This window comes from Carcharhinus amblyrhynchos, chromosome 9 (assembly GCF_965287045.1).
Source record: "Carcharhinus amblyrhynchos chromosome 9, sCarAmb.v2.hapA, whole genome shotgun sequence".
Taxonomy (NCBI): domain Eukaryota; kingdom Metazoa; phylum Chordata; class Chondrichthyes; order Carcharhiniformes; family Carcharhinidae; genus Carcharhinus; species Carcharhinus amblyrhynchos.
This window is the reverse complement of record NC_137332.1, coordinates 5,642,815-5,668,033: the sequence shown is the minus strand read 5'-3', so window position 1 is coordinate 5,668,033 and position 25,219 is coordinate 5,642,815. Positions and strand designations below refer to the sequence as shown.

Here is a 25,219-nt window from a genome sequence, read left to right as displayed (position 1 = left end):
GGCGGCTTTTCTCCCTGGAGAGACGAAGGTTGAGAGGCGACCTGATCGAGGTTTATAAAATGTTGAGAGGTAATAGATAGGGTGGATTCTCGGAGGCTATTTCCCAGGGCTGAAATGGTCGCTACGAGAGGACACAGGTTTAAGGTGCTAGGGAGCAGGTACAGAGGAGATGTCAGGGGTAAGTTTTTCACTCAGAGGGTGGCGAGTGAATGGAATCGGCTGCCGTCAGTGGTGGTAGAGGCGAACTCACTGGGGTCTTTTAAAAGACTTCTGGATGAGTATATGGGATCGGGAGTTACAGATAGTTCTATGGCTTGGTAGGTATAGATGTGATCGACACAACTTGTGGGCCGAAGGGCCTGTTTGTGCTGTAGTGTTCTATGTTCTAACAGAAAGCACTTGTGGCCAACATGTTACTGTATTCAATAAGGAGTTAGATATGGAAATATATTTTTGCCATTTATTGACGAAGGAATTCAATATAAAAGTAGTGAACTGTGGCTGCAACTGAACAAAGCATTAGTGAGAATACAGCGGCAGTACTGTGTACAGTATTAGTCCCCTTGAGGAGGGATGCAGTGTCAATGGAGACGATCAGAGGTGGTTCACTAGATTGGTTCCGGAGATACAAAGGTACAAAGACAAAGAACAACACAGCACGGGAAACAGGCCCTTCGGCCCAACGAGCCCGCGCCACCGTCCCACTGTCTCAGTGACCTATTCATGATTTTAGTCTACGCCTAATGTGCGAGGATCAGGGAGGTCCAATATAGGGACAATTTGTTACCCAACCAATCAGCCTAAAAGCACATCTTTGGGATGTGGGAGGAAACCGGAGTACCCGGAGGAAACCCACGCAACCACGGGGAGAACGTGCAAACTCCCACAGACACAGGCCCAAATCCATGTGTCCGCACAGCAACAGAGATAGTCTCTGAGCTGTCATGTTGCCCTCGAGATGGTCCAGTTTAAGCACACTAACGACATGAAGCAATAGGCAACTCCCGAAGCAACATCCAAGAGCAGCCCACTACAACCTGCCGCATGCATGCCCCTTGCTGGACTTAAATGCCTGTGGAGACAAAAAAATTCATTATTAAACAGGCAAAGACTGTAACATCCTGAGGCAAAACGTATTCCCAAGCCTACAATGTTTAGTAAGGCCTACTATATCCCCCTATATGTAGCCCGCTCATGTGGCTGTCTAAGTGACTCTTAAACAACCCTAGCGTGCCTGCTTCCACCACCTTACTCGGCAGTGCATTCCACACCCCCACTACCCTTTGCGTGAAAAACTGCCCTCTAATATTTGTCTTATACCTAGCCCCCCTCACCCTAAGCCCGTGACCCCTCGTTCTATCCATTTCTAATAGCGGAAAAGCTTACCACCATTTACTCTATCTATCCCCTTCATAATCTTATAAACCTCTATTAGATCCCCCCTCAGCCGACGTCTCTCAAGGGAAAACAGCCCAAGTTCGTTCAATCTTTCCTCGTAAGACAGCCCTTCCATACCAAGCAGCATCCTGGTAAATCTCCTCTGCACTCCAGGATCTCTACATCCTTCCGGTAGTACGGCGACCAGAACTGGACGCAGTACTCCAAGTGAGGCCTAACCAACGTTCTATACAACTGCAACATCAGACTCCCACTCTTATATTCTATACCCCTTCCTATGAAGGCTAACATACCATACGCTTTCCTCATCACATTCTGCACCTGCACCGACACCTTCAGGGACTTGTGCACTTGCACCCCCAGGTCTCTCTGCGTATCTATACTCCAGATAGTTCTACCTTTTATCGTATAACTCCCCTCCACATTATTCCGGCCAAAGTGCATCACCTCGCATTTCTCCGGATTAAATTCCATTTGCCATCTATCTGCCCAATCTACCAGCCTGTCTATGTCCTGTTGCATTGCCAGGCACTGCTCCTCAGTACCCGCCAATCCAACCATCTTAGTGTCATCAGCAAATTTGCTGATCACACCACCTACCCCCTCTTCCAAGTCATTAATATATACCACAAATAGAAGAGGTCCTAGTACCGAGCCCTGCGGCACACCACTGGTGGCAGACCTCCAATTGGAAAAGGAGCCTTCCACTACTACCCGCTGTCTCCTCCTCCCAAGCCAGTTCTCCACCCATCTACATACCTGGCCTTGTATCCCATGAGCCTTCACCTTTTCTATCAGCCTACCATGAGGGACCTTGTCAAACGCCTTACTGAAATCCATATAGACGACATCAACGGCTTGTCCTTCGTCAACCGTTTTTGTCACCTCTTCCAAAAAATTCCACTAGATTCGTAAGGCACGACCTCCCTGTAACGAAGCCAGGCTGCGTATCCCTGATCAGATTGCAGCGCTCCAGGTTCATACATCCTATCCTTGAGGATCCTCTCCATTAGCTTGCCTATAACTGAAGTCAAGCTCACCGGCCTATAATTCCCTGGGTTATCCCTCTGACCCTTTTTAAACAACGGTACTACATTTGCAATCCGCCAATCCTGTGGGACCTCACCTGTCAGAGGCCCAGCAATTTCATCCCTCACCTCCCTTAGCAGCCTGGGATAGATGCCATCAGGCCCCGGAGATTTATCCGTCTTTATACTGTCTAAAAGTCCCAACACCTCTTCCCTCGTGATGACTATTTCCCTCAACGGATCCTCAAACTCCTCAAGCACAGCACCAGACATCAGGCCCCTCTCCTGCGTGAATACCGACGCAAAGTATTCATTCAAGATCTCCCCCATTCTCCCAGGCTCCAAGCATAGTTCCCCTCCTCTGTCCCTGAGAGGACCAATCTTCCCTCTAACCATCCTTTTGTTTCTAACATAGGAGTAAAATGCCTTAGGATTTTCTTTAATCCTACCCGCCAAAGCCATTTTGTGGCCCCTTTTTGCCTTTCTGATGCCCCTTTTAAGTTCTCTCCTACATTCTCTGTATTCTTCTAACGCTATCTCTGTCCTCAAATGCCTAGATCTAATGTACGCCTCCCCCTTCCTCCTGACCAGGTCCTCAATATCCCTAGTTACCCACGGCTCTCTAATCCTACCCTTCCCATCCTTCCTCTTGACCGGCACATGTCTTTCCTGCAAAGATTTTAGTTTTCCCTTGAGAGACTCCCACATACCCAGCGTCGACCTGCCATCAAACAGCTTACCCCAGTCCGTATCTTTAAGATCCTGCCTAATCCGGTTGTATCTAGCCCTCCCCCAGTTTAACACCCTCCCCTTAGGACAGGCTTCATCTTTATCCATTAATATCTTAAACCAGACAGAGTTGTGGTCACTGTTAGCCACATGCTCTCCTACTTCAACGTCAACCACCTGCCCAAGCTCATTCCCCAGAACCAAGTCCAGTATAGCCCCCTCTCTGGTCGGGCTATCCACATACTGCTCCAGGGATCCTTCCATTACACACTGTACAAATTCCTCCCCGTCAGCACCCTCTGATCTCGGCACCTTCCAATCTACCCCGGGGAGATTAAAATCTCCCACTACCACCACCCTATTCTTCCTGCACTTATCTAGAATGTCCCTGCTTATCCCTTCTTCCACAGCCCTCGGGCTGTTGGGCGGTCTGTAGTACACACCCAACATAGTAACATCTCCCTTCCTATTCCTCAACTCCACCCATAGCGACTCGATTCCTATATCCTCTATACCTCCCTCCCTCTGCACTGCTATGATGCAATCCTTAACTAACAACGCCACTCCCCCACCTCTCAGCGACCCACCCCTATCACGCCTGAAGCACTTATACCCAGGAACATTCAACTGCCAGTCCTGCCCTTCCTTTAACCAAGTCTCTGTCCCCGCCACCACTTCCAACTTCCTTTCGAACATTAATGCCTTCAGTTCATCTGTTTTGCCAGTCACACTCCTAGCATTGAAACACATGCACCGAAGACCCTCAGAAACAATCTGATCCTTCTTCCTACCCTCCGAGCTTACCCTATCCCCAATCCCAGTTCCGTCCACCTCCCCACCCCCCCCTCCATATTAGTTTAAACCCTGCCGAAACACTCCAGCTAACCTTCCAGCTAAGATATGCATGCCCTTCCCAGTTAACTGTACCCCATCCCTCTTGTATATTTGCCCCTCTTTCATAAAGACTTCCCAGTGGTCTACGAATCTAAAACCCTCTGCCCTACACCAATCCTTCAACCACGCATTTAGTTGGAGTATCTCATTATTTCTAGCCCTGCTAGCCCCAGGCACCGGCAGCAGCCCAGAGAACGCCACCCTGGAGGCCCTACATTTCAGCCTAGCCCCCAACTCCCTGAACTGCCTACGTATGTCCCCCCTGCACTTTGTTCCTACATCCTTCTCTCCTACGTGCACTATCACATCAGACTCAGTCCCTCCACCCTTCAAAATTCCCTCTACCCTTTCTGAAACATCCTGTACCCCTGCTCCAGGGAGGCAGACTACCATCCTGGAGTCCCGCTTTTGCCCACAGAACCGCCTGTCAATCCCTTTGACTCTCCCATCCCCCACCACTATCTCACACCCTGCACTCTTCCCTTCCTCCGAGGTATTCTGATCTCCCTCCCTTGCCTTCTCTACCCCAGCTGTCACCCCACCCTTGATGTTCCGGGGTAATTCCTCTGGGGCGGTCCTAGTGCCATGACTCCTTTTCTTTTCGCTCTTCCTAACTGTAACCCATCCATCTCTCCTCCTAGGTCCTGGTATCTGCTCAGTGTTACTGTCCCTATCCATTATTTCCTCATTTTCCCGAACTAAAAACATATCCTCCAGCCTCAGTTCCAGCTGCCTCACCCGGGCCCTTAATCGCTGCACCTCTAGACATTTCCCGCATACGTGTGCTTTCGGGAGATGTGCTGTCTCCAGAAATGTCCACATATGACAATGAACACAGTGAACACGTGTAACCCTAGACCCTGCCATTATGTTTGCCCCCTATGAAGGTGTCCTATTAATTCCTGTTACCGAGCCTGCGCTCGCCCAAGCCCAGTGAGCTTAAGCCCTTTTACCTCTCACTCTGCTTCCCGCCTCACTCCGCTGCCCGCTATCTACCTTGGCCTTCTTTTTATACTCCTGTGCTCCCTTCCCAGCAGCCCCCGCACCTATCTCCCGCTACGGAGCGCCAAAATAAACAAAAACCCTCCCGACCTAGAATTAAGTCAAAATGCAGTAGTTACAATGCAGCACACTCACCAAAAGGCAGCCACTCGTCGAAATCACAGCTCCAGAGAACAGTGAGATGACGGGGTTTGACTTACAAAGAGAGATTGGGCAGTTTAGGCCCATGTTCCCTGGAGTTTAGACGACTGAAGGGAGATCTAATTGAGATATGTAAGATAATAAAGAGGATTTGCAGGGTAGATGTGAAGAGGATGTTTCCCCATGTGGGGCAATCTAGAACAAGAGTTGCTAGTTCTCGGGTAAGGGGTAGCAGAACAGAGACGAGGAGAAATTCCTCCTTTCAGAGGGGCGGTGAGTCTGTGGAATTCTCGACCCCAGAGCACGGTGGTTGCTGGGACGTTGTGTCAATTTAAGGAAGAGGCGGGCAGATTTTTAATCAATAAAGGTTTGAAGGGTTACGGTGAGCGGGCAGGAAAGATGAGGCTGAGATGGTATGATTGCATTGAATGGTGGAGCTGGCTCGAGGGGCTGGATTGCCCATTCCTGCTCCTATTATTCCAATCAAAATGGATAACCTCACATTTACCAACATTGTACTCCATGTGCCAGACCCTTGCCCGCTCACTTAGACTATCTGTATCCCTTTGCAGACTTCTAGCATCCTCTGCACACTTAGCTCTATCACCCATCTTATTGTGTCAAAATTCGCAGATGACACTATTGATGGCAAGTTAATCAGAGAGGCTGAGAGTTTCACTTTGTACACGACATTGAGTGTATTTTGATAGCGTGGCAGGTTTTATCTTTCTGTGTATCTCTGTGCTAAATCAATACGGGAATAGGAATGGGAATGTCCTGTAGCCAGCATTTGGATTCCTTCAGAGAGAGAGAGAGTGTGTGTGTTTGCTTTTGCACGTTAGATTAATTTAGACCCACCAACTTTACTCCAGTAGATTGAGGCCCAGGTTTTGCCTGTCAGACATTGCTCACTCCACTTGGAAAGGTCATTCCTTTGTGCCCACAGCTGAGAACTCCAAACTCACTGAGGAGAATTAATGAAGTGAAGCTTTTGTTACTGAGTAAACAGATGATTCTTGTCTGTCCTGATTTACCACCTCCCTGCCATGGTTATTTAGGGAAGTGGATTTTGAAAACTGTGCTGTCAAGTGCTTGACTGCAAAGTGGTGAAGCCATTGGTAAACAATGATCCAGGAGCAGTCTAAACAATATCTGGTATCTCAGCCCCTTTACCCGGTCTGGTCTACAAGTGACTCCAGAACCACAGCAGTTGACTCTTAACTTGCCCTCTGAAATGGCCGATCTATAACTTGGTGACTCTGATATCCATCATTGATGAAATGTTTTGAAAGGTTACTTATGGCATGGATCAAATTCAACTTGGTAGATTGCCTGGATTCACTACAGTTTGCCTACCACTGCAACAGGTCCACAGCAGCTGCCATCTCTCTGGGCCGACACTTAATCCTGGAACGCCTGGATAACAAAGACACTTGTGTCAGACTCCTATTTATTGATTACAGCTCCGCCTTCAACACCATTATTCTGACAAAACTCATCTCCAAACTCCATGGCCTGGGCCTCGGCACCTCCCTCTGTGACTCCTAACTCTCAGACCACAGTCAGTAAGGATAGGCACCAACACCTCCTCCACGATCATCCTCAACACCGGGTGCCCCACAAGGTGGTGTTCTCAGCCCCCTGCTATACTCCTTGTGCACCTATGACTGTGCAGCTAAATTCCCCTCCAACTGGATTTTCAAGTTTGCTGACGACACTGTTGTAGTGGGTCGGATCTCAAGCAGTGACCAGACAGAGTACAGGAATGAGGTAGAGAATCTGGTGAGATGGTGCGGCAGTAATAATCTCTCAGTGTCAGCAAAGATGGAGATTGTCATTGACTTCAGAAAGCAAAGTGGAGGACACGCCCCTCTTTACATCAGTGGGGATGAAGTGGAAATGGTCGAGAGCTTCAAGTTTCTGGGTGTCCAGATCATCATCAACCTGTCCTGGTCCCCCCCATGCCGACGAGATAGTTAAGAAAGCCCACCAGCGCCTCTACTTTCTCAGATACGTGAAGGAGCTTTGACATGCCTGTTACGACTCTCACCAACTTCTACAGGTGCCCCATAGAAAGCATTCTTCCTGGTTGCATCACAGCTTGGTGTGGGCTCCTGCTCTGCCCAAGACCGCAAGGAACTACAAAGTGCCATGAACAAAGCCCAGTTCACCAAGCAAACCAGCCTCCCATCCGTTGACACTGTCTACACTCCCCGCTGCCTCGGAAAAGCAGCCAGCATAATTAAGGACCCCACGCACCCCGGATATTCTCTCTTCCACCTTCTTCCTTCAGGAAAAGGATTCAAACGTCTGAGATCACTTACCAACCGATACAAGAACAGCTTCTTCCCTGAACAAAGAAAATTACAGCACAGGAACAGGCCCTTCAGCCCTTGAAGCCTGCACCGACCATGCTGCCCAACTGAAATAAAACCCCCTACCCTTCCGGGGACCATATCCCTCTGTTCCCGTCTTATTCATTTATTAGTCAAGACGGCCCCTAAAAGTCACTACCGTATCCACTTCCACTACCTCCCCCGGCAGCGAGTTCCAGGCACCCTCTACTCTGTGTTTTTAAAAAAAAATCAGCCTGGTACATCTCCTTTAAACCTTACCCCTCGCACCTTAAACCTGTCCCCCCTAGTCATTGACTCTTCCACCCTGGGGAAAAGCTTCTGACTATCCACTCTGTCCATGCCTTGGATAATCTTGTAGACTTCTATCAGGTCTCCCCTCAACCTCTGTCGCTCCTGTGAGAACAAACCAAGTTTCTCCGGCCTCTCCTCATAGCTAATGCCTTCCATACCAGGCAACATCCTGTAAACCTTTTCTGTACCCTCTCAAGCCTCTCATCCTTTTGGTAGTGTGGCGACCAGAATTGAACACCTCATTCCAGTTGCGGCCTATCTATGGTTCTATAAAACTGCAATATGACTTGCCAATTTTTAAACTCAGTACCCTGACCGATAAAGGCAAGCATGCCGTATGCCTTCTTGACTACCTTGTCCACCTGCCTTGCCAGTTCCAATGACCTGTGTACCTTACACCCAGATCCCTTTGCCTGTCAATACTCTTAAGGGTTCTGCCGTTTACTGTATATTTCCTATCTGTATTAGACCCTCCAAAATGCATTACCTCTCATTAATGAGGTAATGCATTTACCTGCTGCCATCAGACTTTTGAACGAACCTACCTTAAATTACGCTGATCTTTCTCTACACCCTAGCAATGACTGTAACACTACATTCTACATCCTCATCTTTGCTTCTCCCCTATACACTCTATGAATGGTATGCTTTGCCTGTATAGTGCTTCTCACTGTATTCCAATACATGTGACAATAATAAATCAAATCAAGCCACTCAGTTTGGGGGCATGATTGGGGATGGGAGATAAATGCTGGCCCAGCCAACAGCATTCGCATACCATGAAAGAATATATTTAAAAAATGGTTTAATATATCTCCTTAAATAATAAGGATAGGCAATAACACCTCCTCCCTGATCATCCTCAACACCGGTGTCCCACAAAGCTGTGTTCTCAGCCCCCGCTACACTCCTGATACACCGATGACAGTGCGGCCAAATTCCTCTCCAACTCGGTTTTCAAGTTTGCTGACGGCACACCGTAGTGGGACGGATCTCAAACAGTGACGAGACAGAGTACAAGAATGAGATAGAGAATCTGGTGAATGGATGCAGCAGCAATAATCTCTCCCTCAATAGAACATAGAACACTACAGCACAAACAGGCCCTTCGGCCCACGAGTTGCGCCGATCACATCAACACCTACCAACCTACAGACCTATCTATAACCCTCAATCTCATTAAACCCCATATACTCATCCAGAAGTCTTTTAAAAGACCCCAGCGAGTTCGCCTCCACCACCACTGACGGCAGCCGATTCCATTCACTCACCACCCTCTGAGTGAAAAACTTACCCCTGACATCACTTCTGAACTTCCCTCCTTGCACCTTTAATCTGTGTCCTCTCATAGCGACCATTTCAACCCGGGGAAATAGCCTCTGAGAGTCCACCCTATCTATTCCTCTCAACATTTTGTAAACTTCTATCAGGTCGCCTCTCAACCTTCGTCTCTCCAGGGAAAAGAGTCCCAGCTCCCTCAACCTAACTTCATAAGGCATGCCTCCCAGTCCAGGCAACATCCTTGTAAATCTCCTCTGTACCCTCTCAATAGCTTCTACATCTTTCCTATAGTGAGGCGACCAGAACTGCGCACAATACTCTAAATGAGGCCTGACAAGGGTCTTATAAAGTTGCAGCATTACCTCCCGACTCCTAAACTCAATCCCTCGATTAATGAAGGCCAGTACACCATACGCCTTCTTGACCACCTCCTCCACCTGCGAGGCCGATTTAAGAGTCCTGTGGACCCGGACCCCTAGATCCTTCTGCTCTTCAACACTACTCAGACTTCTGCCCTTGATAGTGTACTCGTTCATCCCGTTGGTTCTGCCAAAATGGACGACTACACATTTATCCGCGTTGAAGTCCATCTGCCACTTCTCCGCCCAGTCCTGCATCCTATCTATGTCCTGCTGCAACTTTTGCCATCCTTCCAGACCATCCACAACACCACCGACCTTAGTGTCATCAGCGAACTTACTTACCCATCCCTCCACTTCCTCATCCAGGTCATTTAAGAAAATGACAAACAACAAGGGTCCCAGAACAGATCCTTGAGGCACTCCGCTGGTGACTGACCTCCATTCAGAAAAAGCCCCATCCACAACCACACTCTGCCTTCTGCAGGCAAGCCAATTCTGGATCCACAAGGCCAAAGGCTCTTGGATCCCATGCCCTCTCACCTTCTCAAGAAGTCTTGCATGGGGGACCTTATCAAACGCCTTGCTGAAGTCCATGTACACCATGTCCACGGCACTTCCTTCGTCAATGTGTTCAGTCACATTATCGAAGAACTCAACTAGGCTTGTAAGGCACGACCTGCCCTTGACAAATCCATGCTGACTATTCCTGATCATGTCAAACCTCTCCAAATGTTCGTAAATCTTGTCCCTCAGAAGCCTCTCCATCTGCTTACCAACTACTGAGGTCAGACTCACCGGTCGGTAATTTCCCGGGCTATCTCTGTTCCCTTTCTTGAAAATAGGAACTACATCTGCAATCCTCCGGAACCTCTCCCGTCTCCATTGACGACGCAAAGATCATCGCCAGGGGCTCTGCAATCTCTTCCCTCGCCTCCCACAGTATCCTGGGGTACATCCCATCTGGTCCAGGCGACTTATCTACCTTGATAGAATTCAAAAGTTCCAACACATCCTCCTCCTTAATATTCACGTACTCAATCTTTTCCATCTGCTGCAAATCCGTAACAAAATCTCCCAGATCAGCTTCCACTGTGAATACTGAGGCGAAGTACTCGTTAAGCACCTCTACCATTTCTTCTGGTTCCACACAAACCTTTCCCCCCTCACCTTTTATAGGTCCTATCCCTTCTCTTCTTATCCTTTTACCTTTCACATATTTATAGAAGGCCTTGGGATTCTCCTTAATCTTACCCGCCAAGGTCTTCTCATGACCCCTTCTGGCTCTCCTAATTTCCCTTTTAAGTTCCTTCCTACAGTCCTTATACTCCTCAAGATCTTTAACCTCTCCTAATTCCCTGAACCTCTTATACACCTTCCCTTTCCTCCTGACTAGGTTCAACACAGCCTTTGTGCACCACAGTTCCTGCGACCTACCAAAACCCCCTTGTCTCATCGGAACGTTGTCATTCAGAGCTCCAGACACACATTCCTTGAATATCTGCCACCTTCCTTCGGTACTTTTCCCTAAGAACGCCTCCTTTCAGTTTATTTGTCCAAGTATCTTCCTGACTTCTTCGTATCTCCCCTTACCCCAGACAAACACCTTCCTAGCCTGCCTGATCCTATCTCGTTCCAATGCAATTGTGAAGGAGATAGAATTATGGTCACCATTTCCAAGATGCTCTCCTACCGAAAGATCCATCACCTGTCCTGGTTCATTTGCCAGTACCAGGTCAAGTACAGCCTCTCCCCTCGTAGGCTTATCCACGTACTGTGTCAGTAAACCTTCCTGAACACACCTAACAAACTCCTCCCCATCCAAACCCCTTACCCTAGGGATATTCCAGTCGATGTTTGGGAAATTGAAGTCTCCCATCACGTCAACTCTGTTATTAAAACATCTCTCCAGAATCTGTTTCCCTATTTGCACTTCAACTTCCCTGTCACTATTGGGCGGCCTATAGAATACACCCAGCAAAGTTTTCGACCCTTTGCTGTTTGTAACTTCCACCCACAGAGATTCTGTAGACAGTCCCTCCACAACATCCTCTTTCACTGCAGCCATGACACTGTCCCTGATCAACAGTGCCACTCCACCACCCCTTCTGCCACCCTCCCTGTCCTTCCTGAAGCACCTGAAGCCTGGCACCTGAAGTACCCAGTCCTGTCCCCGAGACATCCAAGTCTCCGTAATGGCCACTACATCACATTCCCAAGCTGCAATCCATGCCTTAAGCTCATCTACCTTATTCACTACACTCCTTGCATTAAAATATATACACTTCAGCCCCTCCTAATGTTAAAAGAACAAAGGAGATTGTCATTGACTTCAGGAAGCGTAGTGGAGAACAGGCCCCAGTCTACGTCAACGGGGACTAAGTAGAAAAGGTCGAGAGCTTCAAACTTGTAGGTCTCCAGATCACCAACAATCTGTCCTGGTCTCCCCATGCCGACACTATAGTTAAGAAAGCCCCCCGATGCCTCTACTTTCTCAGAAGACTAAGGAAATTTGGCATGTCAGCTATGACTTTTACAGATGCACCATTCTTTCTGGTTGTATCACAGCTTAGTATGGCTCCTGCTCTGCCCAAGACCACAAGGAACTACAAAAGGTCGTGAATGTAGCCCAATCTATCAGGCAAACCAGCCTCCTATCCATTGACTCTCTACATTTGCCTCGGCAAAGCAGCCAGCATAATTAAGGACACCACACATCCTGGAGATTCTTTCTCCCGCCTTCTTCTGTCAGGCAAAAGATGCAGAAGTTTGAGGATACGTATCAACCAACTCAAGAGCAACTTCTTCCTTGCTGCCATCTGACTTTTGAATGGAACTACCTCACATTAAGTTGATCTTTCTCTACACTCCAGCTACGACTGTAACACTACATTCTGCATTCTCCCTCCTTCTCTATGAACGGTATGCTTTGTGTAGTGTGCATGAAACAATATTTTTCACCTGTATTCTAATACATTTGACCATGAGAAATCAAATATTATATAATTGTTTCCTAGGGTAAAACCATAAGGCCTTGCCCCATCAAGTCTGCTCTGCCATTCAATCAGGGCTGATACTTTTCTCATCCCAATTTTCCTGCCTTCTCCTCATAACCCCTGGTCCCCTTATTAATCAAGAACCTATCTATCTCTGTCTTAAAGACAATGACCTGGCCTCCACAGCCTTCTGCGGCAAAAAGTTCCACAGATTCACCACTCTCTGGCTGAAGAAATTCCTCCTCATCTCTGTTTTAAAGGATCATCCCTTTATAATGGGTAGGATGAAAAGTTAGCCTGAGATTGTGACCTCTAGTTCTAGTTTTTCCTACTAGTGGAAACATCCTCACCACGTCCACTCTATCCAAGCCTCGCAGTATCCTGTAAGTTACAATAAGATCCCCTTCATCCTTCTAAACTCCAACAAGTACTGTCCTGGAGTCCTCAACCGTTCCTCATATGACAAGCTCTTCATTCCAGGGATCATTCTCGTGAATCTCCTTTGGACCCTTTCCAAGGCCAGCACATCCTTCCTTTGATACGGGGCCCAAAACTGCTCTCAGTATTCCAAATGGGGTCTGACCAGAGCCTTATACAGTCTCAGAAGTACATCCCTGCTCTTGTATTCTAGCCCTTTTGACATGAATGCATTTGCCTTCCTAACTGCGAATGAACCTGCATGATAACCTTGTGAGAATCTTGAACAAGGACTCCCAAATCCCTTTATGATTCCGATTTCCTAAGCATTTCCCCATTTAGAGAATAGTCTATGTCTCTGTTCCTCCTTCCAAAGTGCATAACCTCACACTTTTCCACATTGTATTCCATCTGCCACTTCTTTGCCTATTCTCCTAATCTGTCTAAGTTCTTCTGCAGCTGCCCTGCTTCCTCAACACTACCTGTCCCTCTACATATCTTTGTATCATCTGCAAACTTAGCAGCAGTGCCTTCAGTTCCCTCCAAATCGTTAACGTATATTGTGAAAAGTTGTGGTCCCAGTATCGACTGCTGAGGCACGCCACGAGTCACCGGTTGCCATCCTAAGAAAGACCCCTTTATCCCCGATCTCTGCCTTCTGCCAGGATATCAGGAGATCCATTAGTACAGAGGTGTCCACACATCTTGTCTTTGTGTAAATGGAAGCCACAATTTTTCAATATAATTGTAGAACGTTTACAATACAGAAAGAAGCCACTCGGCCCAACATGTCTACACTACTCATAACGCAAGTCACCAGCCAGCCTCATCTCCTTTTCAGAATTTGGTCCAGAGCTCTGCAGGTTACCATACTTCTGATGCACATCGTTTCAAAATGAGATGCGGTTTCCTGCCTCTGAGCCCCAAAGAACCTTCTGGATGACTCATCTCTCTTTGTCTCTCTCTCTCTCACGCTCTCTCTTTCTCTTTCCTCCACCACACACACACACACACACACACCATGCGCGCGCACGCCCCCCCCACCCCCCCCCCCCAAATTCGACAGACAAAGCCCAGTGAATAATCAGTACAAAACGGAGTGCCCTTTCAGGGCTGAGTCCCCAGCTCCTCTCTGCTGCTGTGTGTAGATGGAGCGATTGAAAAGATAATGACCTTTGTGAGGAACTGTTCCCATTAATGCAGACAGAGAAGACTTCAAAGCAAGGATCGAGAAATTTATGGCTTATGGATGTAGGTGAAACGAGGTCGTTTTGTCCCTACTCTGGAGTTGTTGATCATTGATGGTAGGAGCTGCACGTTATACAGTCAGCTACAGGGAAGATACTTCCTCAATCTTCCTGCAGAGCTCATCACACTTATACTTTGGGTTAGTTTGCTCTGTTTAGAAATCTTGCAGTCTGTTCTTTTTGTATGGCTGCAAATGGTTTGTTGCATTTTCGAATAGTATCTCAGCTTCGTCAGAACGAACTGGTCAGTTTGTCTGGGGGTGGGGGGAATGTGCAGGAACAGTGGCAGCAGTGTGTGCCAGTGACAAGATGCACTGAAGCAACTCCCTTTGACTGCACCTTCCAAACCCGCATCCCCTACCATCTAGAAGGACAAGGACAGCAGACACACAGGAGCAACAGTCACTTGATTTGATTTATTGTTATTACATAGAACCATAGAACACTACAGCTCAGAAACAGGCCTTCTGGCCCTCCTTGTCTGTGCCAAACCATTTCTCTGCCTAGTCCCACTGACCTGCACCTGGACCATATCCCTCCACACCCCTCTCATCCATGTACCTGTCCAAGTTTTTCCTAGATGTTAAAAGTGAGCCTGCACTTACCACTTCATCTGGCAGCTCATTCCACACTCCCACCACTCTCTGTGTGAAGAACCCCCCCCCGCCCCAATATTCCCTTTAAACTTTTCCCCCTTCACCCTTAACCCATGCCCTCTGGTTTTTTTCCTCCCCTAGCCTCAGTGGAAAAAGCCTGCTTGCATTCACTCTATCTATACCCATCAAAATCTTATACACCTCTATCAAATCTCCCCTCATTCTTCTACGCTCCAGGGAATAAAGTCTCTGTAACTCAGTTTCAACACGTGTTGGTATACAGTGAAAAGTATTGTTTCTTATACAGACAAAGCATACTGATCATAAAGAAGGAAAGGAGAGAGTGCAGAATGTAGTGTTACAGTCATAGCTAGGGTGTAGAGAAAGATCAGCTTAATGCGGGGTAAGTCCATTCTAAAGTCTGATAGCAGCAGGGAAGAAGTTGTTCTTGTGGCGGTTGCTCCGTGACCTCAGACTTCTGTATCTTTTTCCCAACAGGGGAAAGTAAAAGAGAGAATGTCCGGGGTGTGTGGGGCCCTTAATTATCCTGGCTGCTTTGCCAAGGCAGTGGGAAGTGTAGACAGAGTCAGTGGACGGGAGGCTGGTTTGAGTGATGGACTGGCCTTCGTTCATGACCCTTTGTAGTTTCTTGCAAGCTCCTCTCCAAACCACTCGCCACCCTGCCTGCCTCTGGATCAAAGTCCCGAAAACCCCTCCCTAACAGCACTCTGGGTGTATTTACACTAGATGGACTGCAGTGATCCAAGAAGTCAGCTGACCCACCATCACCACCTTAAGGGCAAGCGGGAATGGGCGGTAAATACCGGGCTGGCCAGCGATGCCAACGGGATATAAATGAACAAAATAAAGAAACACAGGCCGTTAGCAGTTTGAGGATTTTGCAGGACCGACTGTCTCCTCTTCTGCTGTCTGTACAGTAGATGACGCACAGAGTGTAACCCGAGAGTCCTGACAGTCAGCTCACACACAGAGAGGAGGGAGTGTCGAGCAAATACACAAACAAAAGAAAGGAAATATTAGAGTAACACTGACGAAAGGAGAAAAGGACAAAGTGGGAAGGGAACCTGAAGGATCCGCACGAAGGAGTGCCGGTGTGAGAGAAACCAGGAAATTCAGGGTGAAAAGACGCCAGGAGTAAAACCAGCACGTGGACTGCGGTTAACACTAAGATGCATTTTCACACAGACTTCATCGCACGCGGTCTTCCTCTTCCCTGCTTTCCCACTCCTTTGCCGGATTTTCCAGTCCCTCCCACTGGAGGGATCCCCCAGTCCGGCCGGAGGGCATCACCGTTTGAATTCCCTGCCATGTTCGCCACCCGCTCCGGAAAATCCCACTGCTCCTGTTCACATCCAGGCTCCGCAACCTTTCTCTCCCTCAAGTAATCCTCTTCCCCTCTCCGTGTACGAACATACAGATTTGGGGCAGGAATAGGCCACATGGCCCTTCAAGGCCGCACCACCATTCAACAAGATCATTGCTTCTCTGAACCTTATCCTTACGTTCCCACCTACCCTTCACCCCCGGACTCGGGTTCGATTCCCGGCTTGGATCGCTCTGTTGAGTCTGCACCTTCCTCCGGGTGCTCCGGTTTCCTGCCGAACTCTGAGAGGCGTGCTGGTTAGGTACGTTGGCCGTGTTAAATTCTCCCTCAGTGTGACCGAACAGGTGCCGGAGTGCGGCAACTCGAGGACTTCCACGGTAACGGCTAACGTAAGCCTGCTTTGTGACACCAATAAATCAACTTTGAGCGAGTGGGGATCTCGTAGAAAGATGTAAAATCCTGATGGGACTGGACAGGCTGGATTTGGGAAGAATGTTCCCGATGTTGGGGAAGTCTAGAACTAGGAATCGCCTTAAGAGGTTTGGCCAAAGGGTTGGGATTTCAAAGCGTGGAGCGGTACAGGAGGTGTTGGAGTGAACTCCAGAGCAGAGGATCTTGGCAGTAAGGTTGGACTGGGAGCCTGTGTATTTCAGCCGGCACCCGGGCAGTGTGGGAATGGGATTTTACTGGCACTGGAGTTTTGGATGAATTGAAGATTGCGGACGCTGCAAAGTGTCATTAACTGTGTTGAATTTGCAGAGTTGGAGCAAGATGCCCACGAGACTGAGACAGTGGAGCTGGTTTCCAAACAGAACAACTGCAAGAGTAATAAGGTTGCTGATTACAAACACCCGACTGAATCAGTAAGTACTATAATCAGCCTGGGAAACTATCCAGTGGTGCCTCGTTAATGTTCTTCAACACCAGGTTAAAGTCCAGGTTTATTTGGAATCACGAGCTTTCGGAGAGTCACTCCTGTACCCACCTGGTGAAGGGGCAGTGTTCCGAAAGCTCGTGCTACCAAATAAACCTGTTGGACTTGAACCTGGTGTTGTAGACTTCGTACTGTGCCCATCCCAGTCCAACATTGGCATCTCCACATCGTGTTCTTCAACTGTTAGAGTTACAAGACGTCACGTTTGTGGAACCTCAGAATAATAAGGCATAGAAGGAGGCCTTTTGGCCCATTTTTTCTGTACTGCCTCTTTGTCCAATTAGTCCCACTTTTGGGTTCCCCCCCCCCCACAGCCCCTGTAAATCTTCCCTCAGGAAATCCCTACAGCGCAGAAGGAGGCCATTTGGCCCATCGCACCTCGTCCAACAATATTTCCATCCAGGCCCTATCCCCGTAACACCGTGTATTTACCCTGCTAGCCCTCCTGACACCAAGGGGCAATTTATCACGGCCGATCCACTTAGCTCACGCGTCTTTGGAGCGCCCGGAGGAAACTCGCACTGACTCGGGGAGAACGCACAAACTCCACGCAGACAGTGACCCAAGCCGGGAATGGAACCCGAGTCCCTGGCGCTGTGAGGCAGCAGTGCTAACGCACTGTGCCACCCTCTTCTCCTTTTTAATATTGATTCCGTTCTCTTTTCGAAATTGACTGTTGAATCTGCTACCTTGACTTTATCAAGCGGTGCTTTCCATTTCCCAACAAGATAAACAATTTTCCCTTATTTCCCTCGTATCTGTGCCCAGTGATTATCAATTGTTTTTGGAATAGTTTTTCCATAGTCCCCGTGTCATGGTTTACCAAACTTGCTTTTTGTTTTACCAACCTGATGCGCTGTGAAGTAATTTTCTGTCTTTTCTGTGTGTGAATCGTTTGATATATTGGAACTGGGCGGCATGGACAAGTTGGGCCGAAGGGCCTGTTTCCACGCTCTAAACCTCCCTGACTCTGTGAACATCCATCCGCTCTTGCTCAACCCCTTCCCCTCTCTGAGGCAGGAACCTTCTCTAATTTTCCCTTTGCCTTTGCTTGCAGTCAGTATTTTTGAACTGCGACGCCTATAAGAAGTCCCGTGGCATGAATGGTCACAGTCAGGATGTGTCGGGACATTCGACAGGTAGGAATCACGCCCCTGGGACGAATGATGAATTAATGGGTCCGAGCTTTTTGTCTCGTGTGAATGGCTTGCAACGCCGAGGCCTGACTCCAGGTGGCAGCATTTCACTGGAAATTGGCGGAGCTCCAGCGTTCGTGATTAAGAATGAACGAGGCTGGCCCCTCTCCTGAGACAAGGCTCGGGGGCTATCCAGTGGGGGGGGTTTTTTAAAATTGTGAAGAGATTCAAGAGGGTTTTGGTTGCCTTGTCTAAGGAAAGGCATGTTGGAGGCAGCCTTGAGGAGGTTTGCTTGGTTGGAGAGATTGTCTTGCAAGAAGAGGTTGAGTAGGTTGGGCCTGTACTCATTGGAGTTTAGAAGATTGAGAGGTGACCTTATTGGGACAGACCGGATTCTCAGGGGGATTGACAGGGTTGATGCTGAGAGGCCGTTCTCCCTTGTGGGAGAGTCTAGGACCAGAGGACAACATCTCAGAGTAAGGAGGTTGCTCATTTATGACAGAGATGAGGAGGAATTTCTTTTCTGAGGGAATCTGTGGAATTCTTTACCGTAGAGCTCTGCAGAGGCTGGGTCACGAAGTATGCTCGAGGCTGAGATAGACAGATTTTTGGTCCGTTAAGGAATCAGTTGGAAGGGGGATGACGTAAAATCGGCAGTGCAGGAGGAGGCCATTTGGCCCATTGAGTCTGCGGCGGCAACAACAGCCCCACCCAGGTCCCATCCCTGTAACCTCCCCCTTGTATTTAACTCTCCTCGTTCCCCCTGACACTAAGGGGCAATTTATCATCCAGTGAATCTAACCTGCACGTCTTTGGACTGTGGGAGGAAACTGGAGGAAACCCACGCCGACATGGGGAAAGTGTGCAGACTCTGCACTGACAGGGACCCCAAGCTGGGAATCGAGCCCGGGTCCCTGGCGCTGTGAGGCAGCAGTGCTAACCACTGTGCCACCGTGCTAGTTTTGACTATAGGCTCATCCTATCCTCGTGCTGCCCCTCTGGGAGTGTGTGTGTGTGTGTGTGTGTGTGTGTGTGTGTTAGGACAAAATCTTGGGGTTTGTTTGGTGCTACTTCTCAGGAAGGTTTGCACGGTTGAGTTAGTGGTTGGATCTGTTTTGATTACTGAATCACGTGATCTGATTTTAAGGTTTGATTTGCTTCAGAGAATCTGGTTGCTGTAAATTAGATTTAGTTTTAAATTTAATTTTCTCTCCGTTGAAGTCACATTGAAAGATGAGGCTCCGCTTTGTTTAACTTGACAGTCCCGTGTGTTTGGAGTTTGAGATCTAATTAACATCTGCCCGACACGAGGAGAGTTAAAAATCACTGACAGCTGGTTCTTTAGAAGGTGCTGGAATGTGAGTGCGGAATGGTATTGTAAACTGCCTCGGTGTTTATGGGTACGAGTGATGGCTGTGGGGGAGGGGGACTGTAGGGACTTTGGGGCGACACGGTAGCACAGTGGGTTAGCACTGCTGCTTCACAGCTCCAGGGACCTGGGTTCGATTCCAGGCTCGGGTCACTGTCTGTGTGGAGTTTGCACATTCTCCCCGTGTCTGCGTGGGTTTCCTCCCGGTGCTCCGGTTTCCTCCCGCAGTCCAAAGATGTGCGGGTTAGGTTGATTGGCCGTGCTAAGAAATTGCCCCTTGGTGCCTAGGGATGCGTAGGTTAGTGGGTACAATATGTGGGGCCTGGGTGGGATTGTGTTCGGTGCAGACTCGATGGGCCGAAGGGCCTCTTTCCGCACTGTGGGGGGTTCTATGGATCGCAGCTAAATAACTGCCGAGTGTTGGGATTTTCCCCAGATCAGTGGCTGTACGGGGAGTGCGTGACCAGCTCCCGGGAAGAGGCTGCCAAAAGGATGTTACTCATTCGACTTCCCTCTCCTGACCCTGCCCTGAAGAATGACACTGCCAAGGAGGAAGCTGAACAGCGAGCAGCAGGTAGCGGGGATGATCTGTCAACCGTAGCGTGCAGTTAATGTTCGGGGGTGGGGGGGTGGAGCATATACTCTCTCGCGCTTGGCTGGGAGGTATACTGATTTCTGCACCAATGCTTGTGGTATTTGTCCTTGGCTGAGTTGACTTCAGTTCGTTCTCTCAGCTGTACGAGGGACAATGCTTTGACTGATGGAAGGAGGCCGTTCGGCCCATTGTGTCTATACTGGCGCTTTGAAAGAGTTATCCAAATATCAATTCTTTTATAGGATGTGGCTGCCGTTGGCAATGCCAACTTTCGTTGCCTGTCTCTAATTGCCCTTGAATTGAGTATCTCGCCTGGCCCGTATGAGTCGACCACATTGTTATAGGCCTGGAGTCACTTGTAGGTCAGACCGGGTAAGGACAGCAGATTTCCTTCCCTGAAGTATATTCATGGACCATTTGGGTTTTTACAAAAGTTGAGAACGTTACTGAGACTAGTTTTCAATTCTAGACTTCGGAGGGCGGCGTGATGACCTAGCGGTTAGCGCTCCTGCCTCACGGCGCCAGAGACCCGGGTTCAATTCAGTGGGTCATTGTCTGTGTGGAGTTTGCATGTTCTCCCCGTGTCTGCATGGGTTTCCTCCCACAGTGCAGGGATGTGTGGCTTACGTGGATTGGCCACGCTGAACTGACCCTTAATGTCAGGGGGACTAGCAAGGGTAAATACATGGGGTTATTGGATAGGGCCTGGGTGGGACTGTGGTGGATGCAGACTCAATGGGCCAAATGGCCTCATTCTGCGCTGTAGGATTGTACGAGTAACCTGGTTCCCTCCAGCCGCCTCACGAAATGGAACTCCTGTAGTCCTCGTATAGCCTCAGGAAGTCTTTGCACCTTTTTTATAACTTTACCAGGCTGTCTGAAGTGTGGTGCTGAGAGTTAGAACCAGTGCTTTGCCAGAGGAGTTAGACCCAGCGCTCTAACCGGGGCCCACCCCGTGTGAGCATTGCTTCTTGGTGTTACTTAGGATTTCATCTGATCTCAACTAGGCCTTAACATGTTTCTTGAATAACTGTGTGACGGTGTACACTCTGCTTCTCGCTGTCTGTGTGACGGTGTACACTCTGCTTCTCGCTGTCTGTGTGACGGTGTACACTCTGCTTCTCGCTGTCTGTGTGACGGTGTACACTCTGCTTCTCGCTGTCTGTGTGACGGTGTACACTCTGCTTCTTGCTGTCTGTGTGACGGTGTACACTCTGCTTCTTACTGTCTGTGTGACGGTGTACACTCTGCTTCTTACTGTCTGCGTGACGGTGTACACTCTGCTTCTTACTGTCTGTGTGACGGTGTGCACTCTGCTTCTCGCTGTCTGTGTGACGGTGTGCACTCTGCTTCTTGCTGTCTGTGTGACGGTGTGCACTCTGCTTCTCACTGTCTGTGTGACGGTGTACACTCTGCTTCTCACTGTCTGTGTGACGGTGTGCACTCTGCTTCTCGCTGTCTGCGTGACGGTGTACACTCTGCTTCTCACTGTCTGTGTGACGGTGTACACTCTGCTTCTCACTGTCTGTGTGACGGTGTACACTCTGCTTCTCACTGTCTGTGTGACGGTGTGCACTCTGCTTCTCGCTGTCTGTGTGACGGTGTGCACTCTGCTTCTCGCTGTCTGTGTGACGGTGTGCACTCTGCTTCTCACTGTCTGTGTGACGGTGTGCACTCTGCTTCTCGCTGTCTGTGTGACGGTGTGCACTCTGCTTCTCGCTGTCTGTGTGACGGTGTGCACTCTGCTTCTCGCTGTCTGTGTGACGGTGTACACTCTGCTTCTCGCTGTCTGTGTGACGGTGTGCACTCTGCTTCTCACTGTCTGTGTGACGGTGTACACTCTGCTTCTCGCTGTCTGTGTGACGGTGTACACTCTGCTTCTCGCTGTCTGTGTGACGGTGTACACTCTGCTTCTCACTGTCTGTGTGACGGTGTGCACTCTGCTTCTCGCTGTCTGTGTGACGGTGTGCACTCTGCTTCTCGCTGTCTGTGTGACGGTGTGCACTCTGCTTCTCGCTGTCTGTGTGACGGTGTGCACTCTGCTTCTCGCTGTCTGTGTGACGGTGTGCACTCTGCTTCTCGCTGTCTGTGTGACGGTGTGCACTCTGCTTCTCGCTGTCTGTGTGACGGTGTGCACTCTGCTTCTCGCTGTCTGTGTGACGGTGTACACTCTGCTTCTTACTGTCTGTGTGACGGTGTACACTCTGCTTCTTACTGTCTGTGTGACGGTGTGCACTCTGCTTCTCACTGTCTGTGTGACGGTGTGCACTCTGCTTCTCACTGTCTGTGTGACGGTGTGCACTCTGCTTCTTACTGTCTGCGTGACGGTGTGCACTCTGCTTCTTACTGTCTGTGTGACGGTGTACACTCTGCTTCTCGCTGTCTGTGTGACGGTGTACACTCTGCTTCTTACTGTCTGCGTGACGGTGTACACTCTGCTTCTTACTGTCTGCGTGACGGTGTGCACTCTGCTTCTCACTGTCTGCGTGACGGTGTGCACTCTGCTTCTCGCTGTCTGCGTGACGGTGTACACTCTGCTTCTTACTGTCTGTGTGACGGTGTACACTCTGCTTCTCGCTGTCTGCGTGACGGTGTACACTCTGCTTCTCGCTGTCTGCGTGACGGTGTACACTCTGCTTCTTACTGTCTGCGTGACGGTGTACACTCTGCTTCTCGCTGTCTGCGTGACGGTGTACACTCTGCTTCTTACTGCCTGTGTGACGGTGTACACTCTGCTTCTCGCTGTCTGCGTGACGGTGTACACTCTGCTTCTCGCTGTCTGCGTGACGGTGTACACTCTGCTTCTCGCTGTCTGCGTGACGGTGTACACTCTGCTTCTCGCTGTCTGCGTGACGGTGTACACTCTGCTTCTCGCTGTCTGCGTGACGGTGTACACTCTGCTTCTCGCTGTCTGCGTGACGGTGTACACTCTGCTTCTCGCTGTCTGCGTGACGGTGTACACTCTGCTTCTCGCTGTCTGCGTGACGGTGTACACTCTGCTTCTCGCTGTCTGCGTGACGGTGTACACTCTGCTTCTCGCTGTCTGCGTGACGGTGTGCACTCTGCTTCTCGCTGTCTGCGTGACGGTGTACACTCTGCTTCTCGCTGTCTGCGTGACGGTGTGCACTCTGCTTCTCGCTGTCTGCGTGACGGTGTACACTCTGCTTCTTACTGTCTGCGTGACGGTGTACACTCTGCTTCTCGCTGTCTGCGTGACGGTGTACACTCTGCTTCTTACTGTCTGCGTGACGGTGTGCACTCTGCATCTCGCTGTCTGCGTGACGGTGTACACTCTGCTTCTTACTGTCTGTGTGACGGTGTGCACTCTGCATCTCGCTGTCTGCGTGACGGTGTACACTCTGCTTCTTACTGTCTGCATGACGGTGTACACTCTGCTTCTCGCTGTCTGCGTGACGGTGTACACTCTGCTTCTTACTGTCTGCGTGACGGTGTGCACTCTGCTTCTCGCTGTCTGCGTGACGGTGTACACTCTGCTTCTCGCTGTCTGCGTGGCGGTGTACACTCTGCTTCTTACTGTCTGCGTGACGGTGTACACTCTGCTTCTCGCTGTCTGCATGACGGTGTACACTCTGCTTCTCGCTGTCTGCGTGACGGTGTACACTCTGCTTCTTACTGTCTGCATGACGGTGTACACTCTGCTTCTCGCTGTCTGCGTGACGGTGTACACTCTGCTTCTTACTGTCTGCATGACGGTGTACACTCTGCTTCTCGCTGTCTGCGTGACGGTGTACACTCTGCTTCTTACTGTCTGCGTGACGGTGTACACTCTGCTTCTCGCTGTCTGCGTGACGGTGTACACTCTGCTTCTTACTGTCTGCATGACGGTGTACACTCTGCTTCTCGCTGTCTGCGTGACGGTGTACACTCTGCTTCTTACTGTCTGCGTGACGGTGTACACTCTGCTTCTCGCTGTCTGCGTGACGGTGTACACTCTGCTTCTTACTGTCTGCATGACGGTGTACACTCTGCTTCTTACTGTCTGTGTGACGGTGTACACTCTGCTTCTCGCTGCCTGCGTGACGGTGTGCACTCTGCTTCTCGCTGTCTGCGTGACGGTGTACACTCTGCTTCTCGCTGTCTGCGTGACGGTGTACACTCTGCTTCTTACTGTCTGCGTGACGGTGTACACTCTGCTTCTTACTGTCTGTGTGACGGTGTACACTCTGCTTCTCGCTGCCTGCGTGACGGTGTGCACTCTGCTTCTCGCTGTCTGCGTGACGGTGTACACTCTGCTTCTTACTGTCTGCGTGACGGTGTGCACTCTGCTTCTCGCTGTCTGCGTGACGGTGTGCACTCTGCTTCTTACTGTCTGTGTGACGGTGTGCACTCTGCTTCTCGCTGTCTGTGTGACGGTGTGCACTCTGCTTCTTACTGTCTGTGTGACGGTGTGCACTCTGCTTCTCGCTGTCTGCGTGACGGTGTACACTCTGCTTCTTACTGCCTGTGTGACGGTGTACACTCTGCTTCTTACTGCCTGTGTGACGGTGTACACTCTGCTTCTTACTGCCTGTGTGACGGTGTACACTCTGCTTCTTACTGTCTGTGTGACGGTGTACACTCTGCTTCTTACTGTCTGCGTGACGGTGTGCACTCTGCTTCTTACTGTCTGTGTGACGGTGTGCACTCTGCTTCTCGCTGTCTGCGTGACGGTGTACACTCTGCTTCTTACTGCCTGTGTGACGGTGTACACTCTGCTTCTTACTGCCTGTGTGACGGTGTACACTCTGCTTCTTACTGCCTGTGTGACGGTGTACACTCTGCTTCTTACTGCCTGTGTGACGGTGTACACTCTGCTTCTTACTGTCTGTGTGACGGTGTACACTCTGCTTCTTACTGCCTGTGTGACGGTGTACACTCTGCTTCTTACTGTCTGTGTGACGGTGTACACTCTGCTTCTTACTGCCTGCGTGACGGTGTACACTCTGCTTCTTGCTGTCTGTGTGACGGTGTACACTCTGCTTCTTGCTGTCTGTGTGACGGTGTACACTCTGCTTCTTACTGCCTGTGTGACGGTGTACACTCTGCTTCTTGCTGTCTGCGTGACGGTGTACACTCTGCTTCTTACTGTCTGCGTGACGGTGTA

At 49.6% G+C, this 25,219-nt stretch overlaps 1 protein-coding gene across 1 annotated transcript in view; it reads left to right on the top strand.

The window, feature by feature from the left end:
• Positions 1-25,219, top strand: part of samd13 (sterile alpha motif domain containing 13) — a 69,068-nt gene that overhangs the window by 28,003 nt on the left and 15,846 nt on the right. The window contains exons 3-5 of the mRNA XM_080196490.1: positions 16,841-16,944; positions 18,073-18,154; positions 19,957-20,094. Coding sequence (XP_080052616.1) covers positions 16,841-16,944; positions 18,073-18,154; positions 19,957-20,094 — 324 coding nt within the window. The remainder of the gene's footprint in view (positions 1-16,840; positions 16,945-18,072; positions 18,155-19,956; positions 20,095-25,219) is intronic.